This window comes from Canis lupus, chromosome 3 (genome assembly GCF_011100685.1).
Source record: "Canis lupus familiaris isolate Mischka breed German Shepherd chromosome 3, alternate assembly UU_Cfam_GSD_1.0, whole genome shotgun sequence".
Lineage (NCBI taxonomy): Eukaryota > Metazoa > Chordata > Mammalia > Carnivora > Canidae > Canis > Canis lupus.
Genome location: NC_049224.1, coordinates 71,506,383 through 71,524,487, shown reverse-complemented (window position 1 = coordinate 71,524,487; position 18,105 = coordinate 71,506,383). Strand labels below are relative to the sequence as shown.

General features: G+C 51.5%; 1 protein-coding gene across 2 annotated transcripts in view; it reads right to left on the bottom strand.

Moving 5' to 3' along the window:
* The window catches only part of EVC (EvC ciliary complex subunit 1), a 69,301-nt gene extending 52,965 nt beyond the window's left edge, over positions 1-16,336 (bottom strand). For both annotated transcript variants that reach the window (XM_038533404.1, XM_038533405.1), the window contains exons 1-5: positions 16,163-16,336; positions 12,658-12,780; positions 6,848-6,931; positions 4,562-4,794; positions 3,233-3,317 (exon numbers count right to left, since the gene is read on the bottom strand). In XM_038533404.1, the coding sequence (XP_038389332.1) occupies positions 3,233-3,317; positions 4,562-4,794; positions 6,848-6,931; positions 12,658-12,780; positions 16,163-16,336 (699 nt within the window). The remainder of the gene's footprint in view (positions 1-3,232; positions 3,318-4,561; positions 4,795-6,847; positions 6,932-12,657; positions 12,781-16,162) is intronic.
* Positions 16,337-18,105: the final 1,769 nt, after the last annotated feature.

The window sequence follows — 18,105 nt, the reverse complement described above, 5'->3', positions numbered from 1 at the left end:
TGAGAGCTTGTGTGTTTCGACAGGTCCTGCATAGTGAAGATACACCCCGCGGGGAGGGAAAGGCCACCCATGGAGAGCAGGCCCCACGGTGGCGTCAGTAGGCAGGGGGCACATGTCTATGGAGTGCCTGCTGTATGTTCAGGCTCACAGACCTTGCACTTGGACAGACCTCACTCGGGTTCTGTGTCTGCCATTCACTAGCTGTGCAATTTTGGACAACTGACTCAACCTCTCTCAGTCTCCGGTATTTTGTGATTGAAAAATAGCTGTAAGGCTTAATTGAGATCAGATAGCTAGAGTCTTAGCTCGGAGAGTATGTGTGCTTAACAAGTGGTGCTGTGATGATGCTGGTCACACAGCGCAGCCCAGCAGAGCCTGGAGCTCTGCCTATGGAGAACCTTCGAAGTAGGACAATTTCACTTCCTAGTAATTCTGTGGGATAAAAGCTGAAAAACATTATCTTTATTCCTTTCGGAAAGTGGCCCAGAGAGGGGAAGTGACTTACCTAAGGTCACACAGCTCATACGTGTGGGAGGCTGGACTAGAACCCAAGTCTCTGACTCCTAGTCTAGAGCTCCTTCCCCAGGTTCCAGCTTATGTGTCTCCCTCCAGGGAAGCCTGGTCATCTCCCCTACTCTCACTTGGTCCCCCCTTACACATGCTTACGGCACCAAATTGTTTGCTAGGTCCTGCTGTCTGTCGTGGCGCATTTGTGCCATCTCTCCCGTCCCCCTACCCCCAGAGAGTGGGCTCCAGACAGGTGGGGGCCATCCCTGGTATTGTGCCTGCCAGGGAGGAGAGGCTGCCACAGACCAGATGGGCAGATGAGTGATGGTGGACACTTTCTCCATGACAGCAGGCTGCTTCCCTGCGGGCATCTGCTGGCTGCTCCGGGGGCGAGGCAGCCAGTACCATGTCACTCGCCAGCTGGATGGGGCTCTGAGCACAGAAACAATTGACCCTCGGGAGCGCAGAGCCTCTGAAAGGATTGCCAGGGCCACCTGCCTGCAAGCGGGTCGGGATGGGGCCGAAAGGAAGCCATCCCGACCCGCAGGTGGTACGCTGGGGCCCCCGGATCAGGCTCTGTTTCTGGAGTCCTGCTGTGACTTCTGGTTTCTAGCACTGGCCCCTGTTTAGGAGGGGCCCCTTCTCTCACAGAGCCCCAATTTCTCTTTACTGCATCTGCAACTGGATGTTTATGTTTCTAGTCCATAACGAAGCACCTGGTGGGCATGTCTGTCTGTGTCTGTCACTCTGTCCAGTGGCCCTTCTCCCTTGCTCTTTCCAACGGTCCTCCCCTCTATAGGTTTCATCCCTTTTCCAATAATCTGGAAGAAATGATGTCCAGCCGGCCCTGCTGGGGGTTCCGCAGCTGTGCTGAGACACATCTCTCAGGCTGCCCCCCTCACCGCGTCAATCCCGTGACGATTCACCCGGAGACCACATGCATCTGGCGGAGACCAGTCTTGTTCTGCTGCCATCTGCGGTTTCAACTGCTCCTTCATCCACTCAGAGAACACACTCCCATAAAAAGGTACCAGGCTGCCTACCTCGGCTCCCACCTAAGGCCTTATGACTCTGGGTGAGTCCTCTCTGTGCCTATTTCCTCATCTGTAATGTGGAAGGATGGCTACACCTGCCTCTCCAGAGTGTGGTGAGGTTCAAAGCTAGCCACCTGTGGGACACTCCCAGGGCCTGTACCCAAGAAGCAATCAACAAAGTTAGTGCTCATAAATATTGTTGTCGCTGTTATCATTCCTTTAAGGGATCCCTGGGTGGCGCAGCGGTTTGGCACCTGCCTTTGGCCCGGGGCACGATCCTGGAGACCGGGAATCGAATCCCACGTCGGGCTCCCTGCATGGAGCCTGCTTCTCCCTCTGCCTATGTCTCTGCCTCTCTCTCTCTGTGTGTGACTATCATGAATAAATAAATAAAATCTTTAAAAAAAAATGTTGGCAAGGGGCACCTGGGTGGCTCAGTCAATGAAGCATCTGCCTTCGACTCAGGTCTCAATCCCGGGGTCCTGGGATCGAGTCCCACATTAGGCTCCCTGCTCATTGGGGAGCCTACTTCTCCCTCTCTTTCCCACTTGTGCCCTTTCTCACTATCTCTGTGGCTATCTCTGTCTCTATCTCTCTCTCTCTCTCAAATATTTTAAAATCTTTAAAAATAAAAATGTTAGTGAGGATGCAGAGAAAGGGGAACCCTCTTATACTGTTGGTGGGAATGCAAGCTGGTGTAGACCCTCTGGGAAACAGTACAGAGGTTCCTCAAGAAGTTAAAACTAGAGCTACCCTACAACCCAGCAATTGCACTACTAGGTATTTACCCCAAAGATACAAATGTAGTGATCCAAAGTGGCACCTGCACCCCAATGTTAATAACGGCAATGTCCACAATAGCCAAACTGTGGAAAGAGCCCAGATGTCCATCCACAGATGAATGGGAATGTATATAATATATAACATATATTATTAACATATACTACGTAATATATGATGTATATATACAATGGAATATTAGTCATCAGAAAGAATAAAATCTTGCTCTTTGCAATGACATGGATGGAACTAGAGAGTATTATGCTAAGCAAAATGAGTCAGTCAGAGAAAGAAAATTATATGATCTTGCTCACAAGTGAAATTTAAGAAACAAAACACATGAACATAGGGGAAGGGAAGGAAAAATAAAATAGATACATCAGAGAGGGAGACAAACCGTAAGAGATGCTGGACTCTAGGAAGCAAACTGAGGGTCGCTGGAGGGGAGGTGGGTAGGAGGACGGGGTAACTGGGTGATGGGCATGAAGGAGGGTACATAATGTGATGAGCACTGAGTGTTCTATGCAACTGATAAATCACTAAATTCTACCTCTGAAACTAGTAATATGTTATATGTTAATTAAACTGAATTTAAACAAAAAAAATAATAAAAATGCTGTCTTTTTTTCACAGTACCTTCCACCTGTCTCCATCAGGAGGTGAACCCTGGAAGAAGGCTCTCATTTTTCTGCCTAAGCCCACAGCTTTCAGTAAAGTAGAGCCTGTGTCCCATCCACAGGCACAAATTGCTTCTCTGTTTTGCCTCCTGATGCCTAATGCCCTGACTGTTCCTGTCACATTGGCTCCAATGTCATTGGCACCCATTCCCTGAGGGCACGCAGGACTCAGCGCCCACAGAGGGCAGCATTTGGAACCCAGGGAAGGGAGAGCCAGACACCTTGACCACCTACCATGTGCTTCTCCTGCCTCAGTGCCGTGTCCAGATGCAGCAGATCTTTTAAGTGAAGGTTGTAGATACATAAGTCAAGGTCCACACTGAAAAGTCGAAAGAGAAACAGAAAGCCATTGAGAGTCCTCGAGGCAGGGAGTGGGGTTGCAAAGTCTTCTCAGTACAGACATCAGTGCACCCTGACTCCAGATGTGCAGAGATGCCCAACAGCCGCCCCAGGTTCATACGAAGGAATCAAGGCAACTATTTGAAACTCACTTGTGACCAGGAGGGAGCAGCTGCCCGAGACATGAAGGGCAGGGGGCAGCAAGAGTTGGAGGTGGGAGAAAAGAGAGTTAACACCCCTTCCCAGCATTGTTGTGTCTGTGTCACGTGTCATGCCCATTTCACAGATGCAGAAACTGACTTAGGAAGTCAAGAAGTGGTGGCACGGTCACAGGGCAGGTAATTGGCAGGGCGGACTTGACCATTTGTCCTGTGTGGGCAAATGCACTTTGAATGGCTTCGCTCCCACCCAAACTGTGACAAGTTCACTAAGTTCTAAAGCTCATTGACAGCCCTTCCCAGCCAGCAGGCTGAGCCACCATCAGGGCCAGCACCGAGCTTAGGGCCCTCTCCTTCCATAGCCCTGAGCTGAGGCAGGGCCACTTGGACTCCCCAAACTCCACTGAGCAGAGGTCTGAGGACTGACGCACAGATGTGCGGACTCAGTTTCTCGGGCCTCTCCAGTGTGCTGAGTGGTACGGTGCTTTAGAGAATGGGCTTTGGAGATAGGGTCAGACAGGCTCCATCATTCATCTGCTCTGTGACCTTGGGCAAGTTACTCAGCCTCTCTGTCTCTTTTCACTCTTTGTAAGATGAGGGCAATAATAGACCTACTGCATAGGGTCGATAAATGGAATTAATTCATTGATCGATTAATTTTTATGCCTCTGTCACTGCACTTGTCTCAGGCTCCTACTGTGCAATGAGGACACAGCAGGGAACAACACAGACCCCGTCATACTCAGGAGATAATTAATCCCTACAAAGTGCTCAGCACTCTCCCCAGTACACAGAAGGCACCTAATCAGTGCAAGCTACTCCTATGCAGTACCTAGGGCACATCAGTGATTCAAGAAGGCCCCATAATGGGTCTCTCCCCAGGGCTCAAGCCTGACTCCAAAACCTTCACATTGGTCAAAATGACTTGGTAGCTGGCGAGCTCCAGCTTGGATGCCGTGTGGCTGTGTGTCCATGGCTGACTCACTTAGCCTCTCTGGGCCTCCATTCCCAGCACGGACAGTGACGTGGACCACTGGTCGGCTTCCCTGTGCCTCCCCCTCCTCACCTCTCACAGATCAGCACCTCGGGGAAGCTGTTGGCCTGGACGAAGGTGCGGCTCAAGAACCTGTCATAGCTGGTGGCTGAGTGGATGCTGGACGAGGAGCTGCAGTCCTCCTTCTCCGCCTGGCTCAGGCTCCCCAGGCTGCTGGAGGGGGAAGCCTCCACTGGCTGGTTTGGCAAGACAGCCTGCTTTAAGTTCTCGTGCAGAGAAGGGTTGGAGGAACCATCGGCCAGCGGCTGAGCGGCAGGAGAGAAAACCCACTCAGTCTGTGTGACCTACTGTGTGACTTTGCTTCAGTGATTCCACCAGTGATCTGGGGCAGTGGTCCCAGGGGGGCCCAGGCAGGGGCAGACTGGGTGGGGCAGGTGAACAGATAGAGTTTCTGTCCCAGGGTCCCACCCATCCCCCAGGGTCCCATGTCATGGCCCCTGTCCCCAGGAGGCCAGGCCCTGTCCAACAGGTACCTACCTCTTAGCTGATCACCATGGCCTGTTCCCTGTAGGCCTACCTGCTCCCCACAGTCCACCTGCCTCCCCACCTCTCCCCCCACCATCCCAGACCCCTGTGTGTGCTTCTCTGCCTACCTGCTGACCACTACACTGACCCCATATCACCCTCCTGACCCCAGGCCTGCCAGCTGGCTCCCCACTGCCCTAGCACAGGCCCCAAGCTCCTTATCAAGGAGCTCAAGCCCCACACACTACCATGCCCACACGAGGTCACAGCCTAGCGCCTACAACATCTGGAAGGGTCAAGAAACATCAGCTGCCACCTCCATCCAGCCTGTCCTGCCGTTCCAGGATACGCCTGCCCAAGTAGTACTCAGCTGGCTGCCAGCTCTAAGCCTCCCCTGGCATTTCAAACTTCTGGGCCTTTTGAAACTCTGGTCCCCTTGCCTGGAACAGCCCTCACTCACTGTCCACCAGGCTAAAGTGTCTCTCCCTCCAGACAGACCCAGAGCCTTCCCTCCCTCGTAGCTGGGCCCAGCCCACTGGCAGCTCCATGGGCCTCTGGTTATTTCTATCTTGCCCGTTTTCACACATCATCCCACAATCTCTGCCCAGACCGTGAGGGCGTCCAGGGTGAGGACGATGATGTCCTGACCACTGGATAATCTCCAGTGCCCACCAGGAGCCTGCCTGGCAAGGGGTGTGGATAAGGAATAATATACTCAGTCTGGTGGTTTTGTCCCTTCAACCACCCACCAGATCGCTAAGTGAATGGAGCGGTCCCCAGTAAATGTTCCCAGGAACCGTTCCAGTTACTGCTCCCCATAATAAGGGTTCCACAGAAAAATTCATTTGGGAAAGTCTGTGTTAAGCAAGCTGAAATAATTTCTTTGGTGCAGGACTTTGCAGAGCCTGGCTCCGGTGCCTTCAGAAGCAAATGATAATTGAAAAAACTGAATGAACACTGAGTGCTCGGATGTCACACACCATTCTAAACCCTATGTCTATTATCCCCTTTGACCCTCAAAGACCTGAGGGAGGCAGGAGGGCCCATCACCTCCATTTCCAGATGAAGAAATGGAGGCTGAGTCAGGAAATGGCCCACAGAATATGGTGGAGATGGGAATTAGAACAGAGTCTGCGTGACTCCAGAGCCTGTCCTCTCGATGGCCAGGAGGAGTGGACTGCACATCCCTCAAGTACCAGACCAGGGACTCTTTCCTTCATGGAGAGTTTCACAGGCCAACGGCTCCTCAAAGCACCATGGGATCTACTGCTGTCTGCAGAACTCCTGATCATAGGAATGAATTCCCGGCTTCAGGGGGAAGACCCACAGCCAGGTGACCTCTGGCAGGTCATTAGTCTCCCTGGGCCTCAATTTCCTTATGCGTAACAAGGCAATGACAGGGTGATTTACCTGATGTAAAATGCCCAACACCTGAGAAATGCCTAGCACTGTGCCAGCCTCGCAGGATGTGTTCAGTAAGGTGGAAGGGGGGTCGGTGAATGAGGAGCAATGCTAATAACCGTGTCAGTGCTGGTATTTGTATTCATCTAGAACAGAAGGACACAGCCCAACTGTGCTGTCACCTGGGGTTCTGGGAATACCTTGCTATACCCTGTCCCATAAAATACCTTTTATGACAACGCTGTCATAAAGTGGATTCATCCTAAAGTCTTGCTCCATCAGGAAGCCTCAAAGTTATCCCTATTAAAATGACTTGCTGTAAAACCCTCAGGCAGAACCAAAAATCACACACTTAATCTGCCCACTCATACCCCAATCTCTAGGAACAGTATTAAATGATTGTATTTCTAAGATGGAGCTGAGGACTCTTACCCGGAACTTCTGATTGATGGGATAGATGACTTTTGCCTTCAGTGCAAATGCTGTGATGTTACTGTTGAAAGATGGCTCATATTCCTGGGAAGAAAGAACAAATGGCATGGGGTGCTTTCTGTAAAATGAAGGATACACCACTAAGAGTTACCAAAATGCCACATCCATTTGTAACAGTGGCCTCAGGAAGGGACCATAACAGGCACATTTAGGTCCAAGGTACTCACTTGCTAGATGGATGGGTGAATGAGTGGAGGGATAGAGGGTGGGAGGGGTAGATGGATGGAGAGGAAAATGGATGGATAGATGAGTGGATAGGTAGATGGAGAGGTGGATGTATGATAGATGGACAGATGGACAAATGGGTAGATGGATGGATGGATGAATGAATGGATGGATGGATGGATGGGAGGATGATGGAATGGTGGATGAATGAATGGATGGGTGGATGGTTGGATAGCACATTATTTAATTCCAAGTCTCCAGCTTTGGAAGAAATAAGTAATTAAATAGCATGACAATAATTAATGAGTTCTTCTAAAAATTGCGAACCACTTTAGTGGAAAAAAGGAAACACAGAATAGTTTTAGCATTGCCAAAGGCGTGAACACTTCCGCAAGGCAATGCTCATTCACACAAGACCCTGGATCAGACCCTTAAAGGAAAAGCAGTTGGGCAAGTCTTTTCACTTCTCTGAGCTTCAGTCTTCCCAGACAGAAAACAGGCAACATATCTGCCCCCAGACCGCGTAAAGCACCCAGCAGAGTAGCTGGAACAGAAGAGAAGCAAAACAATGGGCAGCTCAAAGGAATGGTAGGAAGGAGCCTCCTCTGACCACAGCTGGACAGACTTATTCACAACTGCTCTACATCCCATCCTTCCTGTATCTCTCTTGCCACGGCCGCCCCTGCACTTTGCCAGGTGGGTGTTGAATGAATGTTCTGAGAACAACCTGCAAGTGATGATGGCAAACAGGCAGGCAAGTCAGGAACCTGGCACTCCAGACCACAGGAAATCCCTCATCGGTTCTGAGCAAACTGATGGGTGAAAACTGTGCCCACATATACTTCAACACTTTCAACCACACCTTTCTGAAGAAAGAGCTCCACCACAAATGGCTATTTCCAGTTGCCAACTTGGCATAAGATAACCCATCATGGGGGACTACAGAAGGATTTATCGCTTCCTCCTCATGCGGGCATTGAAGCAGCACCTGACAGAGCCAGCAGTGTGGCCCAGGGACATCTCCAGAGCGGGTTTCACCACAATGCCCTTCTGAACAGGACATGGACGCCACATGGCAAAGGCTGGGTCTTGTCATTTCCTTCTGTACTTTATGACTCACAAAAACGGACCTAGATGTCAAGAATGGGGCAGACCACCAACATGTGCCACCTCCTTCCACTTCTGAGGGCTCCATCACAGAGGCTACTGTCTCCATTTCCCAAGAGGGGACAGGTGACACAGACCAGTTAAGCCATGAGCCCAAGGTCACACAGCTCACAAATGCCAGAACTGGGATTTGAGCTCAGATTCCCTGGCTCCAGAGTCCCTCCTCTTTAGCTGACACCTTTCTGTCTCCTTCAGATTGTGCAAATAAGAACGGGGGTGAGAGCAAGGAAGTTAAATGGGGAGTAGGTGTTTGGTTGAGAAGACTCCTGGACTGGCCATACCATGCTCCTGAGAACACAGGTCAGATCCAGTGTCGCTCCTATACCCCAACCTTCCATGTAAAGTCAACCACAAATCCCACCAGCTTCAATTCCTAAATGTCACTCACACCCATCGTGCTGGACTAAGCCACCACACAGGGCTGCAGAGCCCCCAAGCTGGCTTCCATCTGTGCACTGAGTGCCTACTGTATGCTGGGCTCTTTCTGCACTCTTGTTCATGTAATCATCACACAACAGCCAGCTCAGGGAGATCCATATGATTTCCATCCTATTTCAGGGAACAAGGCTCAGAAGTTAACATTTTCCAATTTGTTCTCTATATGGCAACCGGATGGTCTTTGAAACATGAAATCCCCATAACGGCCAGCTTCAAACCCTTCTTGGCTTCGCTGTGACCCAAGGGAGCAGAACATGGCCTGTCCCAACCCCCAGCACCTAGTTCTAACCTCTGCTTGAAGCTGTGTGGGTACAAAAAGCAAAGGGTGGTGGTAAGACAAAAAGGTTGCCTTCAGAACAGGTTATATAATTTGTGAGACCCAATACAAAATGAAAAGGGGGGGTTGCATCTGATTAAAATATGATTAAGAATTTTGGGACATGGGGCACCTACGTGGCTCAGTGGTTGAGTGCCTGCCTTTGGTTCAAGTTGTGATTCTGGGATTGAGTCCGCCATCAGGCTCCCCCTGGGAGCTTGCTTCTCCCTCTGCCTTAGTTTCTGACTCTCTCTCTCTCTGTCTCTCATGAATAAATAAGTTTAAAAAAGAAGATTTTCGGGACAGCAGAGTCCAGAAACCAGAGGTGGGGCCCTGACTGAGCATAAATCCTGTGTGGCTGTGCAGGCGGGACGCCTGGGATGCCAGCCCTGGTTGCTTTCCAGTGGAGACTCACCTGCTCGAGCAAAGCTAGGAAAGCAGAGGGCAATGTGTCTTGCTAAACTTCTTACAAACAGAGGTGAAGAGAGAGCATAGCATGGAAGGAGCAGAAAATGAGAGGAAGATGTGGTCTCTGCCCTCTAGGGGAGATAGAAAACAAAAACTGCACTTCATGTGGAAAACATAATTAGAAGAACAGGATGTAGATGCTGGGTCCACCTGGGATGTGTGGAAGCAGAACCCGGCCATGCACGTCAAAGCATGAGCCCAGCTGACACGGTACCGCAGTGTTATGAGAAGCCTGTGGGCGCATATGCGTTTCCAGCCCGTCCACCTGCAGACTGCAAGCCAGTGAAGGACTGAGGACTGACACTATGATGGTCATGGTGTTTGTCAGGAAGAAGGACCTGGAAGCACTTGGCACATAGAATCTGTGAATGAATAGACTTCTGCTGTTCTTAGTTTTTTGTTTTTGTTTTTTTTTTCCAGCTTTTCTTATTAAGTTCAGATGCCTTCCAAATTCTGATAATCTTCTCAACCGTAGCAATACAATTATATAGAAAATTGGTTGTAGTGCAAGTCTACAATGTAGAACTTCTTCAGCTGACTTGATGTATTTATTCAGAAAATTAGTGCAAGCATAATTGCAGGAAAAGAAAAGGCCTGTCACTAGTTGACACAGAGGTGTTCTTTCAGTGAGCGCACAGATGCGTCCACAGAGGAACCATCCCCTCTCCAACCGCCAGATGCCAGAGCAAAAGGACAGGGATGAAGAGAGCCAAGGCTGTGTCGTGGCACGCTGAAGAGCCTTCTGGAACATTCTGTGTGCTTTCGACTGACGTGAGCTGTTTATCAAGATAAAGTTCATGCAAGGAGCGGTGTGAACCACGAATGCCTCAGTTTTCCGTGCATTTTGGGGCATCAGAGTTGGAGCTCAGCTCACCCTGTCCAAATCGGGCCTGGCCAACATTCCTTGACAAGCTGGGTGTGCAGAAGGCAGGGCATTTTGGCAAGCAAGTCACTGGAACAGGCAGATCTTTAACTTAACTCTTGGCAATCATTAGCTTGGTCAGGGGCATCAGTTGGCATAGTTAAATGGTTAACAGGTAAAACATTACTAGGTAAACACACGAGTGGGCTGCTGGGGAAGCAGGACTCGGCTCCCCTGTGAGCACTGACCACTTGTCCTGTAGTTGGCCAACCTGTGGGTGACCCTGGGACAGCATCATTACTGTCACCGTGAAGCCAAGAAGCCAGAGGCTCAGATAGGTTGTCTCTCACCCAGCATCACATAGCAAACATCTGACAGGGCTGGGTTCCTGGGATCCAGGGGACAGCCGCGCCTCCCCACCCCAAGCCAGTGTCTTTTCACCATCTCCAGGGCCCCCCTCTGTGTGAGCGGGGTTGTGTCCATGCTTTACCATGTAAAGCATGCAATTTAGTAATTTCCGGTCTATTCCCAGATAAGTGCAGCTATTCCCGCAATCAATTGTAGAAAACTTCTATCATCTCAGAAAGAAACCCCACACCTGTTAGCTGTCACCTCTATCTCTCCTCTATCATCCCTGCCCAAGCAAGCCCCAGTCTACTCCATCTCTGTAAATGCACCTGTTGCAAACATGCCACACGAATGCGATTCTATAATACGTGGCCTTTTGTAATCGGCTTCTTTGAGTTTGTGTGAGATGTTCAGGTCCCTTCATGTGGTAGCATGTTTCAGGACTTCTTTCCTTTTTATGGTCAAAGAGTATTCCGTCAAATGGATAGAGCATGTTATGTTTAGCCACTCATCAGCTGATGGACATTTGAGTTTCCATGTTTTGGCTGAAGAGGGCTGTTAGGAACACAGTGTGCATGTTTATGTTTTTCTGTAGCTGTATGTTTCCAATGCTGTGAGCAGGGTTTTGATAACACAGGATAAAACGGACAGAAGGAGACAGATGAGAGAAAGAGAGACATCACACACCCACCTGCCACATGGACACACAGAGATGCCCATGGAGAGAGACACGAGAGAGAGAGAGAGAGAGATACACAGAGCCGCCCCAACACACACACATGCAGACACATAGCGGGAGACAGACACTTAGGGACAGAAGCAGGGAGCACGAGCTGGATACATAGCACCTCCGTGCCAGGGGCTTGCTCCTGCTTCAGCTCCAGCTCCCATGAGGGCAGCCAATCTTTCCACCAGGCTGCGTAAGGGAAGCCTGCCTCCAGAATCCTCAAGAAGAGGATATAAATAAGATCTACCTCGTGGGGCCGCTGGGAGAGATGCAGGGGGTAATTCACATGAGTGTGCACATCACTCAAAAGTGACACATGTGAAAATGCCTGGCACTCAGTAAGTGATAAAAAAATAAAATAAAACCTTTCCCAATTTCTCAGGAACCCTCTAGTGGTCTCTCTCTCTCTCTACCTGCCTAAATATCGATATTTACCTTTAGATAATTGAGGCTACTTGACCAGGATCCACGGTACTTTCTGGGGACCAGCAAGTGTCTACAAATAGCACACTTTTGGAAGAAATGCCCTTTCTCTCTCCACAGAGCTCACACACAGAGTGATGCCCTATGGGTGGGCTCAGGCTGGACAAGGTAGGGGCCAGTGAGGAAGGGACAAGGAGAATCCCACCTTTAACATGTCCATCAAGAGGCTCACAGCCTGCACTCCTGCATATTTACTTAACATTCATTTAGAATACATAAAATGAAACGGAAACAAGTAAACTTATACACAAACATTCGCAGAAGCCCTACTCAGCATAGCCAGACATGGGAAAGAACCTCCACTGTAATACCACAGTGGGCTGAGCAATTAAAAGGGATGGATTACTGATGAGTGCAACAACATGAGCAGTCTCAAAAGCAGTTTGTTGAGGCAAGGTCGGCACAAGAAAGTACACGTGAAATTCTAGAACAGTAAAACCACCATGGTGATGGGAATCACAGCAGTAGCTACTTCTGGAAGAGGCAAGGTGTGGGACCGGGGAGATGAGGGGAGGGTAAACCAGAAAGAGGCACTGGGAACTTTCTGGGGTGATGGAACATTCCAGATCAGGGTATTGGCTACCAGAGTGTATACACTCATCAAACTATAAACTTAAAATTTGTGTATTTTGCCGTATGCAAATGTTACTGCAGAAAAGCAGCCTCTTGGGACAGGACATCTGTCAGAGGCTCATCTGGATGGCATCTGTGCTGCTAGGTGCGGCATATGACCCCCAACATGTGACACAGCAAAGAAACCCAAACGTGCAGCTTACGTCCACAGCCTCCTCCTTTGACATCTGTGCTTCTCTCCTCCTCCTCCTGGATGGGGAGCCGGTTTCCGACGGGTCCTGTATGTGAGACTCTAAATTCTTGAGCAGACTCTGAGTATCGTCTTTCTAAAATCCAAAGGTGGAGGTGGAGAAAACACAGGAAAGCTGGTCAGCCTTGCACCCCATGACTTGAGCCATCTACCCCCGACCCGACACATGCTCATCTCTGTGCCTCCACCTGGCCCTCCCTCTGTGTGCAGCCTCCTGCCTCCCACCCCCCTGGGGCCAGCTACACAGCCCTCGAGACCATCCAGAAGTCAGCTTCCTGAGAAGCCCCCCTGGCTCCCCGCCTCGGGATGTCCTCAGGACCTGGAGGTCATACTTGGATCAAAAGTCACTCCATTGTTTCTTCTGGGCTGGTGGCCCCGGGTAGCCTGATCTCGGGGCGGGGTGGGGGGTGGGGGTGGTTACAGCTGAACACAGGAAATGGTACATAAATCTTAATTTTCTTGCTCTTTTCCATAATGCCATTGGATGACTTTAGGTACCCTTAAATTACAGAATGGTTTGTATCGGGAACCCTGATCTTTGTTATCGGTAGACTCTGTGTTTGTAAATTTGCTCACTTGCCGAAATGTATTTGTAACCCCAAAATCTACACTTGTGGTACTTTTGTGGTCACTCCTGAGCATGTGCAGAGTGGCGAAAATTTGAGCTGCTTGACGTCCAACGGAGAGTGAGCAAGGGCACGCCCTACCTTTCTGTGTCAGGTCTCGAATTGCAGACAAGTGTCCCTTCCATGTTCTGTTAATGCCATTATTTCCCCACATTTCTGTGTTTTCTGTTGCTAATGTGGTTATTTAAAACGAGCCCAAGGCATAGCGCTAAGTGATGTGTGGTGTTCCTAGGGCCAAAATAGCTGGCGTGCGCCTCATGGAAAAATGTGTGTGTGTGATAAGCTTCATTCAGGCACAAGGTAGGGCACTGTTGGCTGTGCATTCACTGTTAGTGCATCAACAATATGTATTACACAGGGTGTCTATAAACAGAAACACACACAAAACAAGGTTACGTATTGGCCAGCTGTGTTTCCCCTAGGAGCAATGATTTGGCATTTGCGAGTTCTCTGTTTTCCATGACTTTGTAGATCATAATGATACCAGAGACCCTGATGAAGCCCCTCTTATGGCTGCTCATGGATATAATCTTTACACTGATGAAATACCACCTTTTGTCATCCAGTTAGTCAGCAACTGTTACAAAGCAACACTAAGTGTCAAGGTTTATTCCAGTCACTGGGAATGGAATAACAAAATAAACAAAGCCCCCACCTTCGTGGAGTTTACATTCCACTGACAGAAGAGAGATGTAAGTAAACACGTAGTAAGTCATGGGTGGTAAGTGCTATAGAAAAAAAAAGATGTAGGACAGGAGAATAGATGGCAATGGGAGGGGAAGGCCTCTTGGGCAAGATGGTATTTGAGAAGAAATGTGAAGGAAGTGAGAGAGCAAGCCTCTCAGATATGTCAGGGACAAGCTTTCCATGAGAGGGCACAGCAAGTGCAAAGGCCCTGTGGCAGGAGCACACACAGCATGTCCAGGGAAGAAGCCCTTGTGGCTGTACCAGTCTGGGGTGCAGTGGAGAGGGGCAGATGATGATATTAAGGATTTAAGCATTGTTTGTTTAGCAGTTATACCTGGTCAGTATAAGAGTTCTGCAGGGAAGGACCCAATCAGATCATCCTATAAGAAGGACTCCAAGAGATAAACCTCATCCACCTCACAGGGGAGCATCATTATTTCAGGACCCTTCTACTCTCTGAGGACACAGTGAGAAGTCTGCAGCCTGGAAGTGGGCCCTCACCGGAATCCAGCCGTACTAACACCTGTTTTTGGCTTCCAGAACTGTGAGAAGAAGTTTCTGTTGTTTCTATGTCACACAGCTTATGGTATTTTTCTTATAGCGGTCTGAACAGACCAAGACGGATACCACCACCTACCTCACCAGGTGGCAGCTGACTAAATGCTATGATTCAGGCATTCCGACACACTGGGGTTGAAATCCAGCCCCTCTGTTTATTCATCACGTGACCCTGGACCAAGAACAATGTTGGGGAGCTTTGACCTCCGTACCTGGAAAGTGAGGATAATGACAGCTTCCCCCACTCACAGATTTGTTGTGGGAATACAGAACCAAAAGCCCACAAACCCTCAGCGCACCCAAGAAAGGTCTTGCACGTATTACTTCCCTCTTCACACAAGAAGCCAGTGTCTCACAATGTCCTTCAATCATCAGTGGGATGGGACAACCTCACACGGACCTGCAAGCATCTTGCACTATACTACTTTCATGCAACCTTCATCACGCCTTTCCAGCAAAACACTCCCCCGAAATCAGCGGCAATAAAAAAGAGCCCTGCTGGACTTGCCTCCTTCTTGCATGGGCCAGGAATCCAAGGAAAAAAGAGCAAACACCTCATCTCAGATCCTACCAGACTTTATCTCTCAACAAGATCAAAGGAGCAAAGACCCAAGAAAGTGATCACACCACGACTGCTGTATGCCTGCCATCTCCACACAGCATCCAATTCCGTCACAAGGGTCACGGGAAGCATCCATGAATCCCCCCTTCTGTGACCACTGACACCCATGGAGAATGCAGTGACTTTGGGCTGAGCCATACATCTGTCACTTTGGCAAGTCACTGAACCGCACTGTGCCTCAGTTTCCTCAAATGCAAGATGGGGTCATCAACAGAACAAACTCACAAAGCTGTTCTGGGGATTAATGAGATAATTCAGGTAGAGGGTCCAGCTCAATGAGCTGCACACAGTCCGCAACCCCCAAGTGCTAGCATTATGGACGCTATTCTTTCCCGTCACCCAACTCACCAGGTTGTGCTATGATTACAAGTTCACTTGAGTGCCACCATTTCCTGGAGGCTGTGAACCTCCAGCAGCAAGAGCAGGCCCGAGGACCGTGGACCCGAGGACCCGAGGACCGTGTGCGGCTGGCACACTGGTCGCACTTTCACGGCAGGGATGGATGAGGGAATGAAGGCGTGAATGCACGCCAGTGTGGCAGCTGGGGCTGGAGAGCCTAGCGAGGTAGCTCCCGGGGCAGGCAAGCAGCAGATGGACAGGGGTGGGGATCCCAGCCCTCCTGTCCACCTCGCCCGGCCGGGCCCCTGGGCCAGCGGCGAGTCCAGGCCCTTCAGGCTGCAGATGAGGAGCCTGGGGCCTCGGAGGGCTTTCGAGGCTTCTGTGGCCGCGCACAGCGGAGTCGCACGGAGCGGCCACTTCCCGGGGACCCCAGGCCGGTGCGCTCCTGTCGCTGCGCTGCTCCCCCTCTGCACTGGGTCTGCAGCCCCTTCCTGGGCCAGAAGGGAAGCGGGGCAGGAGCCGGTGTGCCCAGCGCCAGCGAGGTCGCTGCAGCGCCGACGGGGCGCTGGAGACCCGCGCGCGCGCCCCTGACGCCCGCCCCCCGCGCGCCCCCGGCCCGGACCCACCTGGCGCCGCGGGCGCGGCCGGGAGGCGCGGCGGCCCAGCCAGAGCCCGAGGCCCAGGCCGAGCGCGGCGCCCAGCAGCACGGCGGGGGCCAGCAGCGCGGGCGCCGGCCACCCCGCGTCCCGGCCCAGCGGCAGCCGCGCGTCGCTCTCGCAGGCCGCCGCGCCCCGGGCCATCGGGGGCGCTCAGGCGGCGGCCCGGCCGCATCGTCCCCGCCGCCGCGCGCCGCCCCGGCCCGCCGTCCCGGCCGCCGTCCCCGCCAGCTCGGCGCCAGCGGGCCCGCGGCCACGAGCAGACGAGCGGCGGAGGAGCAGCACGGCCGACGGCCCCGGCCAGCGCGCTCTCCCCCCTCCCGCCCCGTCCCCTGCCCCGCGCCGCCCCGCCCCGCCCCGCCCCGCCCCGCCGGAGGGAGGAGCCTGCGCCGTCCGCCCGGAGCCTGGAGGCGCCCCCGCCCGGGCGGGCTCTCGCACTGAGCAAGCCTGGCGAGGCGCGCTCTCCGCCCGCCCGGACCTCCCGAGGAGTCTCCTGGCCTCCAGGCTTCCCCCGAGGGAAGGGGGGGCCCGCCACTGGGAGGTCCCTAGGGTAAGTGCATTGAGCGTTTAGCTTGTGCTACGCATGTAGCCCGCTGAGGTCACTAACTTTCTCCAACAGCCCTCTTAGACGGGTTCTAATCTCTGCCCATCCTCCGGGTGAGGAAGCTCTGGGTCGGAGCGGCCAAGTGACCTCCTGAGGGTCCGACTCCTGTCCTGCTCCAACCTGCACCACAGTCCGCCACCACCTCTGAACTTGTTAGCCTGAAGCCTCCTCTTTTAATCCCATTCTTCCATGGAGAGTCAACCCTTTCTTCTATGATGCTACGTAGAGAGATGGTTACACGCAGCCCCCGCCAGGAAGGAGACATTGCGTGGTTCAGCCCCGTTCGCTCAGCCTTTACAGAGCACCTGCTCATGGAGCCAGCACGGGCCAGCAACGAGCCAGACAAGGTCCTGATATTGAGGATCTCGTGGCTGTGCGGGGAGATAAGCAACCAGGTGAATTCAGCATCTGTTCTCTCCTTGAGCAAACACTACTGAGCAGCTACGGGATGCTAGCTCTGGTCCTGCGTGTCCTGGGGATATGGCAGTGAACACACACACTTATACTCACACACACCTTTGGGGCTTAATTCCCCATGACTGCCAAGGCAGGAGTGCCACAGGGATCCACCTCAACGGAAAAGGGCCTTTTGTATCTTTAATCTGGATGTTCGGCTTAAGTTTCTAGTTTTTAAATCATCACCTCATCAACCTTCTGGGTGGGCAAGACAGGGCCTATTATCCAGACTTAATTTTTATAGAAGAAGAAATGGACAGCGAGAGAAGAGAAGTTGCTCATTCAAGGTCTGGAAACTAGGAAATGAGACAGGTGTATGAACAGCTGTGTCTGGTTGGCTGCAGGGCTCACACCCTCTGCTACACAGGGCTGTTTAATGCTTCCTTCAAAGCATCTCCAAGGCTTCTGGGAATGTGTATGGGATAATAGCCTGAAGCTCTTGCTTTTTACGCTATTTCTTTGGATACTCAGAATGTAGTGTTTTTTGCATTTTACTTCATTGTAAAGTTGTTTGTATATTAAAATTATCCTTTGAATGACCCATGTCAAATAGAACTGACGCTCCAGCAATATGCTAGCATCTAGCCTTTGACCTTGTCTCACTCCTGGCACTCTGCCAGGTACCCCCAGAGCAGTGTACCTCTTGTGGGAAGCCTGGCTAATACATTTTCAGAGTCTCAAACCTCACTGCCTTGTCCATGTTGAGGGAGGGAGGGCCTGTCCTTGGAGGGGTTGGGGGTGAAGGAACTCACAGATGCCAGGCTTCCTGGCCTGAGCCTGCATGACCAGGTGCCCTGCAGAAGAGGAGCCTTCTCCTCAAGGAGAGGTCCCTGAAGACTCAGGGGACGCAGAG